Here is a 10,000-nt window from a genome sequence, read left to right on the forward strand (position 1 = left end):
AACACACTTCCAGTTCACCTCACAATGAGATCATGTTATCAAAATAACGTTGACTTCATCCTGCAGTGTGCCAGTCTTCTCTAATGTTTTTTCCCCCCTCATCTTCAGGATCTGCTTTGTTGCTCAGTATACATGGCAACAGGTAGAGCTGGTCGATATGACAAAAATACCATATCGCGATAACGATACAAACCATTATATCGCGATAATTACGTGAATCATTATTTTTTATGTAACTCCAGTCAGTTATTCGTTTATGTATATTTTTATGTAACTTTAGTCAGTTATTAGTTTGTGTATACAGGAATAAAAAGAAGCAGGGCATGTTTATTTATAGAGGTAAAGTTGGTTTTATATTCGCAAATTCGTTCATTTAGAAGTCTCTGTATTGTTTACCATGTTACTTTGAATATTTGATCGGAATTAGCATGCAAGTGTGACTTCTAAACAACATTAACACAATCTAATTCACTGTGAACAATATTGTACTTTGGTGGTCATTTGCTGCTAATATGATTTCGCTATTTACAATTTTCAAAGAATACTTTTCTGAAATTATATTATTAAGGAGAATGTCTGAATATCCGAATATAAAACCAATTTTACCTCTATTGTTTATTTATATAGCACATTTTATACACGGTAATTCAAAGTGCTTTACATAAACAGGAATAAAGACACAAGTATTGACCTTATTCTAAAATGCGGAAGAGCGCCTGTTTCCGTGATTGTTTTAGAACTCCCGATTCAGTCGCCTATGGGAGAAATGACTAGGAATAATAAACGTGAGAAAACGGTCAAACTACTTGCTCTACAAACAAATGTGTGCATGACTATACAGACCAAGTAGAATAATATAATGATGAAATATCAGTTTGCAACATCAAACAGCGAAACGAGCAGTTTTTAATGTCTAAAAAAAATGAATTACAGTAAATGAGACCGGGAGTCTTGAGCCAAAAAGATTCAAATGGCTCCTTGGCGAAGAATAAGGTGAATAAGATAATAAAAATAATTAATCAGGTTAAAATGTGTTCAAACAGGTTTTAAAAAATGTCAAAGAAAATAAAAATATAACAGTGCGATCTGTCAGACGTAGCGGCTTGAAGACAGAAATTTCTTGAAATACACATTTCAGATGCAGCATCTCCTTCTAAAACATCCCACCATGCCATTTTGTCTTTAAAAGACATCTAATAGACATCTTGGCTGAAACACGGCTAAATTTAGACGTTCAGTGAACATTTGATAGATTTAACAATAGTGCAAAAATACACCTTTATAAAATTACTGATCTTTAAATCTGAAGTTTGGGGCTTTTCAGCACTTGCAACATGGCAATAAACTAATTTAATCATTAAATAAATAGACAATGACAAATTTCCTAAAACTCATATGAGTAGTTTTTAAGAATAAGAATTCAATAAATATTGACCTCAGGACTTTAAATTAAGGATTTTAAATGTCAAAATATACTTTTTCTCACTTTTAAAGCTTCAGAGCAAATGCTTTATTAAGAATGTAGACAAATAAAATAAATATATCTAATTTCAATATAAAATGCAAAATGTAAAAATTGTACTTGCAACCTTTTGGAGGTTTGATTATCAACATTTTCCCAAATGTGGGTTAAAAAATTATATATAGTTTTTTGTTATTTCATTCATACGTTTATTAGTTAAAGCCCACTGTAAAAAAAAAAAAAAAAAAGAGTGCTGGGTTATTTCAAACTGAATTTGGCTAATATATGTACTGCTGGGTCAAATTTATTTATATATAATAAATCTGTTAACCCCACTATTATTCAACAGTTGGCTTTGTACACGTTTAACCCACGATTTCTTTAATTTAGTTTCAGAATAATTAAAAGATTTAATATATTTGATCTTTTCCCTATTTTAAAAACACATTTAACCAATACAGCATGAAACATTGACGGCTTTTTCATCTAAATAATTCATTTAAATAAGTTTATCTATTTTAAAAACCTTTCTATTGTGTTGATGTTTGAAATAAATATGCAGGTTATCTGGACTATTTTTGATCATTTGTAAGTTTTAAATTCAAAGTAATTTTAATGAAATTCAATTTATTTCAGTGTGTTTAACCAATAATTATTACATTGAAAAAATGCTGTTATTTCAGCCTAAATCTGGGTATTTATATTAATATAGTACGTGTTTTAAAATGAAATGTATAGGACAAAATATAACCCAACATTTGAGTTTATACCCAATAATATGTGTTGAAGTATTTTTTAATGTGTAGAAAATATCAAAGAAAAACATTAATGCAACGATTAAACGATTAATCAAATTAATCACATCCAAGATAAAAGTTTGTATTTACATAACAAATGTGTTTACTGTGTATTAGGCATGGGATGATAACTGTTTTATAGGTATACCGCGGTTTGGAAAAGTCAAGGTTTTAAAACCGTCAAAATCTTCTGCAGTACCGTTCCTAACGTATGTGTATGAATTTTTATATACAGTTTTGTTTTGTTTTGTTTTTTTTAAGACAGCAGTATCTCCTGCAGAAAATATACTGTTTTCAATTTTAAAAAGATCTGTTTTTTAAACAAATTAAGATAGTCAATGATTCTGCAACAAGAATCAGTCCAAGGCACTCGAGTAAAGTGAAAAAATTAAAAAGCCTTATTCACATGGCTAAATCTCTAAAAACCTGAGGAATAAAGGCTTTTTAATTTTTTCACTTTACTCGAGTGCCTTGGACTGATTCTTGTTGCAGATTTGATGAATCCCTTACCCAAAGAGCACTGACCATACATTTGAGCTTACCCTAGAGCGTTTTTTTTTTATTTTTTATATATAGTCAATGATTCATTTAGCCTGACACGTTTACTGCTCCAAAATATTTTAAATATTTCTCAAAATTAAATATACTGTGTTCAAAAAAGGGAAAAAAGTTTTTGTTTTTTATGTAGACGTTTAAAAATAATATATTTTAGAGCAGTAATCCTAATACTATGATATTGTGAAACCGTGATATTTAACCCAAGGTTATCATACCGTGAGAATCTTATACCGACCCATGCCTACTGTGTATATTTATGTACAGTTGAAGTCAGAATTATTAGCCCCCTTTTGATTTTTTTTTCTTCTTTTTTTAAATATTTCCCAAATGATGTTTCACAGAGCAAGGAAATTTTCACAGTGTGTCTGATAATATTTTTTCTTCTGGAGAAAGTCTTATTTGTTTTATTTTGACTAGAATAAAAGCAGTTTTTATTTAGAAAAAAAAACAATTTTGGGACAAAATTATTAGCCCCTTTAAGCTATTTTTTTTTCGATAGTCTACAGAACAAACCATCGTTATACAATAACTTTCCTAATTAATTACCCTAACCGGCCTAGGTCACCTTATTAACCTAGTGAAGCCTTTAAATGTCACTTTAAGCTGTATAGAAGTGTCTTGAAGAATTTCAGGAAAAATATCAGGTATAATATTTACTGTCATCATGACAAAGATGAAGTAAATAAGTTATTAGAAATAGGTTTCTAAAACTATTATAATTAGAAATGTGCTGAAACAATCTTCCCTCCATTAAACAAAAAATTGGGCGAAAAAATTAAACAGGGGCGCTGATAAGTCAGGTGGGCAGATAATTCTGACTTCAACTGTATACTGTATACAAATACACACAAATACTATACATAAAATACAAAAATATACAAATGAAATGCAATTTATGCTTGACTATAATGTATAAAATATTTGTTTATACTAGTACCAAAACATAAACAGTATGCACAAATTTTAAAATATAATAATATGAACTTTTATTTTGCATGCGATCTAATCTTTGACAAGTCAAAAAAGAAAATTTCTCATTAGTGAAAAAAATATTCTTAAAAAATTCAGATCTTTTATTTAATTAATGAATACTATGTAAATAGAGCAATAACATGCTAACTGATTCTGTAAGCACAAATAGACCCGCTATATGTGAGAATAATACTTAGATTTGAATGCATTATCCACGTTAAAGCCAACCCATGGACCCAAATATATGAGAGATCTCAACACTGCATGTCCTCAAACACTTGTTGAAGTTCTAGAGAATAAAGTCGAGTCGCAGCTCTTATCTGTGGATGAGGAAGCAGACACTCTATTAATATATGATGCTGAATCATACACCGATTACCAGAGTGAGTCACTGTCTAATGAAGATGTACTGATCTATGACTATATGCCCCTCCCTCTCCATGTTTAGGTTGAGATTACATCAAACATTGTATAAAGAAATGCACGTTTCAAAGCATTTCACAAAACGTTTAAGCACTTATACCTGTAATTAAATGATCTACAATGAAAAGTGATCCATTCACTTTTCAATCATTGAATTACCATAATTAGTTACACTGATTAACACTGTTCTTGAATATATTCCAATGCTCTGCTCTTGGAAGCACCTTTTCTGATGAATATAATAGCCTATTTTTTGTCTTCGTCTTCTATTTTGGATGATTCTGTGTGAGGAAGAGGAAGCTGTCGGGGGTCTTTCCTCTGAGTGTAATGAACGGGGCCAGTAGTGAAGTGAAGGGCCTCTCCCTCTGCTGTGCTCTATTGTTCATCAGCTGGACGTTTCCACTGCGTTTTCCTGCTAGTGTCCATCATTAATGCTGTAATGAACGCTCTGGAGAGCCATCAGTTGCTCACCGACAGCCTGACAACCTGAAAATGAATGCAGAAACACCACTCGGCGTGTCCACATGAGTGTGTTACTGTTGAAAAACAAGACAAGTGTGTTTCATCACGCGTTTAGTTAAAGGGGACCTAGTGAAAAAAATGTTGCAAACAATTTATTTGTGTTGAATTTAAACAAGCAAATGAAATGTAATAATGTTCAACTTAATTTGTTTGTTTAAATTCAACACAAATAAATTGTTTACAACCACCTAATGTAAAAAAAAATTGGGTAAATCCAAGGAATCATCTTTAAATAATTTTTTTCCAGTGTATGCCCCTTTTTACAAGATGTAAAGTAAGTCTCTGAGTGTGTAAGTGTGTGTGAAGTTTCAGCTCAAAATATCACACAGATAATGTTTTCTAACTCTCTGAAACTGACCCTTTTAGGCTTTGATTCTAATTGTGCTGTTTTGGTTAGCTGTCGCTTTAAATTCAAATGAGAAAGTGCTCTTTTCAGAAGAGGGCGGAGCTATAAATGCCTGTGTCAGCATAGTGGCAGCTTCAACAAGACTAATGTCCTATGCTAATGAGTAGGATAGGACATTAGTAGGCGGGGCTTTCCCCTTCTGATGACACGTACAAATGGAAAATGACAATCAAATTTTATGTTTTTATCAAGTCTGACAGTGTTTCCTCTTGGATTTTTTCCAGTTGTGGCGGCAGACTCTGTTGGCCATTTTACAAAGATCTACCACTACATGTGGCGTTATTTCATTAATGACATGTTATGGGCGCAGTATTAAGTCGAGATCGGATTCATGCAATAGCCTACGAGCATGTAAATTTCTGCTTGAGCGCCGATTTCCTCTGTTCGTGCACAAAACTTTTTGCGCGCCCTCAAATATACGCTGCTAAAGTGCAGATTTTCTTGTGCGCCCTGAAATATACGCTGCTGAAGTGCAGATTTTCTTGTGCGCCCTGAAATATACGCTGCTGAAGTGCAGATTTTCTTGTGCGCCCTCAAATATACGCTGCTAACGTGCAGATTTTCTTGCGCGCCCTCAAATATACGCTGCTGAAGTGCAGATTTTCTTGTGCGCCCTGAAATATACGCTGCTGAAGTGCAGATTTACTTGTGCACCCTCAAATACACGCTGCTGAAGTGCAGATTTACTTGTGCACCCTCAAATACACGCTGCTGAAGTGCAGATTTTCTTGTGCACCCTCAAATATACGCTGCTGAAGTGCAGATTTTCTTGTGCGCCCTCAAATATACGCTGCTGAAGTGCAGATTTTCTTGTGCGCCCTCAAATATACGCTGCTGAAGTGCAGATTTTCTTGTGCGCCCTCAAATATACGCTGCTGAAGTGCAGATTTTCTTGTGCGCCCTCAAATATACGCTGCTGAAGTGCAGATTTTCTTGTGCGCCCTCAAATATACGCTGCTGAAGTGCAGATTTTCTTGTGCGCCCTCAAATATACGCTGCTGAAGTGCAGATTTTCTTGTGCGCCCTGAAATATACGCTGCTGAAGTGCAGATTTTCTTGTGCACCCTCAAATATACGCTGCTGAAGTGCAGATTTTCTTGTGCGCCCTCAAATATACGCTGCTGAAGTGCAGATTTTCTTGTGCGCCCTCAAATATACGCTGCTGAAGTGCAGATTTTCTTGTGCGCCCTGAAATATACGCTGCTGAAGTGCAGATTTTCTTGTGCGCCCTCAAATATACGCTGCTGAAGTGCAGATTTTCTTGTGCGCCCTCAAATATACGCTGCTGAAGTGCAGATTTTCTTGTGCGCCCTCAAATATACGCTGCTGAAGTGCAGATTTTCTTGTGCGCCCTGAAATATACGCTGCTGAAGTGCAGATTTTCTTGTGCACCCTCAAATATACGCTGCTGAAGTGCAGATTTTCTTGTGCGCCCTCAAATATACGCTGCTGAAGTGCAGATTTTCTTGTGCGCCCTCAAATATACGCTGCTGAAGTGCAGATTTTCTTGTGCGCCCTCAAATATACGCTGCTGAAGTGCAGATTTTCTTGTGCGCCCTCAAATATACGCTGCTGAAGTGCAGATTTTCTTGTGCGCCCTGAAATATACGCTGCTGAAGTGCAGATTTTCTTGTGCGCCTTCAAATAAACGCGGCTGAAGTGTGATTTAGTGCGTTTATGTGTTCATAAATAATTGAAAGCTACGCCGTGTTTGTTGGCCTCACGCATCATGCACCTGTCAGTCAGTAAGTCAGCCAGCACATCACCTTAAGGGGTTAAACAGCACGCACAGCACTACTACTGTCACAGAAAAGTTTGCGCTGTTATTATTCATTACCTTTTTATACGTTTTCGGTGCAATTTTAACCCACTACTTTAAAAAACGACCGAATATTTTGAATAAGAAGCTGTAATGTAGCCGTGGCGGGATGAATTTTGGCGTGGCGCCCTGCCCTGGAAGAATGAATGTAAAGGAAACCATGTCTGATTATAAAAATGTACAAATTAATCAAATTTGATCATCAGATGCTGGCTATGTTTACTTAATGTTGTCACACAACTGTGTTTAAACCACTTATAAAAGGTATTTTCTTGCATAATTTAATTCATGATGATTTTATTGCATTTATAGTGATTTTGTTGCATAATAAAAGTCCCTTTTAATAGTCAATTAGTACCTTTAACATATATAACTAACTTCAAGCATTTGTCATTCATTTTACCTCAAATTTGAAAGACATACAGCAACAATAGGTATAGTTGGAGTTTTTATGTTAATATTTTAAGGCAAAGTGTGCACATACAAACATTATCAGTGGAAATAACATGATTTAAATGTGTGTTTTTATTCAAACATGTCCGGTTTTAAAAAAAATGGACCGATTTATCGTGATATTTTAAATGTCTTAACAGTTTTTACTGTGTTTTAGTTTTGATGAAATGTACATGTTGTTCATCTTTAACTAGCATTGTAAAATAAAAGGAACTAGCCTTGGGCGGTAATATAGTATACAGCAGAATCTAAAAATAGCATTTTTTTGCATATGTATAAAGTATGTTATTACTTTTTTGAAAGGTCCCTTACTAACTCAACAAGTGGTTTAATCACTCGACTCAATAATAAAAGTCCAAATAAATTCCACAGCATATACAATAAAAAAGCAAATTTACAATTCTTTAAATTCGAGTCAAATGGGACATTTTACTTTTTTATTATTAATAATTAATAATAATAATAACAACTTGCAGACAATACATGTATCAAACATATAAAAATCCTACTTTTGTCCAGCAGAGGTCAGTATTTCTCCATCATTCAGACATTTAAAGGGACAGTTCACCCAAAACTGAATGTTCTGTCATCATTTACTCTCCCATTACGTGTATTAAACATTTATGAGATTTCTTTATTCTTTTAAAGACAAAGGAAGATGTTTTGAAGAAAGCTGAAAACCTGTAACCACTGACTTTAATAGTATTATTTCCTACTGTGTAAGTCAGTGGTTACAGCTTTACAACATTTTTTAAAGTATCTTCATTTGTGTTCGACAGTAAAAAGAAAGGTTTTGAAACACTTTAGGGCAGGGGTCACCAATCTCGGTCCTGAAGGGCCGGTGTCCCTGCAGGGTTTAGCTCCAACCTCCTCAACACACCTGCCTGCATGTTTCAATTATACCTAGTAAGACCTTGATTAGCTTGTTCAGGTGTGTTTGATTAGGGTTGGAGCTAAAATCTGCAGGACACCGGCCCTCCAAGAACACGTTTGGTGACCACTGCTTTAGGGTGATTTTATTTCTTCCTGCTATGGAAGTCAATGGTAACAGGTTTACAACATTCTTCAGAGCATCTTAATTTGTGTTCGACACTGAAAAGAGAGGTTTTGAAACATTTTAGGGTGATTTTATTTTTGTCTTGCTATGGAAGTCAATGGTTACAGGTTTACAACATTCTTCAGAGTATCTTAATTTGTGTTCGACACTGAAAAGAGAGGTTTCGAAACACTTTAGGGTGATTTTATTTCTTCCTGCCATGAAAGTCAATGGTTACAGGTCTACAGCATTCTTCAGAGCATCTTCATTTTTGTTCAACTGTCAAAAGAAAGGTTTTGAAACACTTTAGGGTGATTTTATTTCTTCCTGCTATGAAAGTCAATGGTTACAGGTCTACAGCATTCTTCAGAGCATCTTCATTTTTGTTCAACTGTCAAAAGAAAGGTTTTGAAACACTTTAGGGTGATTTTATTTCTTCCTGCTATGGAAGTCAATGGTTACAGGTTTACAACATTCTTTAGAGTATCTAAATTTGTGTTCGATAGTGAAAAAAAGGTTTTGAAACACTTTAGGGTAATTTTATTTTTTTCCTGCTATGGAAGTCAATGGTTACAGGTTTACAACATTCTTCAGAGCATCTTAATTTTTGTTTGACAATGAAAAGAGAGGTTTTGAAACACTTTAGGGTGATTTTATTTTTTTCTTGCTATGGAAGTCAATGGTTACAGGTTTACCACATTCTTCAGAGTATCTTAATTTGTGTTCGACACTGAAAAAAGTTTTGAAACACTTTAGAGTGAGCGAATAGTGAAAACATTGAATTTTTTGGTTGAACTATTCCTTTAAATACTTGTATCACATCACTGGACAGTGCAATAGTTCTCTGTTTTAAGGCTAATTTGCTGAATTATTAGTGCTCAGACACAGTACAATAATTTCACAATGTGCAATGCTTTATTAAAATGAGTAAGATTGGCTCAGAGATGAGTTTGTTTTCTAAAAATGTGATCTTTTGTCTCTTTTAAATGTATTTTTCATGCATTTATGTTATTTGTTTATTAACATTATGTTTTTGTTTCTTTCAGATAATGATGAGTACAGACCCCCGGTGTGGAAATCCTACTGTAAGTCTTCATACACAAACACACTCCAGAGAATATTATTGAAAATACATATAAAATACATATAGATCATTTACTTTAACCTAGTTAAACTTTCAGTACTATTGGAATATGAAGAGACTTTCAACCAGCACAACAAAACATGTGTCTGAAGACAATCACCTACTGCACCTTTAATTAATATGGTCTCATGTCTACAATTCAGTACGATGTGCGTATCCCTCGGCACACACAGAATCTGTGCGTGCAGAAATCCACAAAAAGTTTTTATAGCCATTTATTGAGTTAACATATTTATACATTTATTTATTTTAATTTCAGTATTTTTTATAAACTATTGCAGATATGTATAACAACATTGTAAACCTTAAATAAAAGTTGCAATTAATTTTAGTTTAGTAGTTATTTTTTATTTCGTGTTTTAGGTTTTTAGTTACCTACTACACACTGCAGTTACCTACTACACTTAT

The 10,000-nt window shown here is 33.9% G+C and overlaps 1 protein-coding gene across 1 annotated transcript in view; it reads left to right on the forward strand.

Moving 5' to 3' along the window:
• chn1 (chimerin 1) overlaps positions 1 to 10,000 on the forward strand; it is a 96,563-nt gene that overhangs the window by 635 nt on the left and 85,928 nt on the right. The window contains 1 exon segment of the mRNA NM_213000.1: positions 9,495 to 9,533. Coding sequence (NP_998165.1) covers positions 9,495 to 9,533 — 39 coding nt within the window.

The sequence above is a fragment of the Danio rerio genome, chromosome 9 (assembly GCF_049306965.1).
Source record: "Danio rerio strain Tuebingen ecotype United States chromosome 9, GRCz12tu, whole genome shotgun sequence".
Lineage (NCBI taxonomy): Eukaryota > Metazoa > Chordata > Actinopteri > Cypriniformes > Danionidae > Danio > Danio rerio.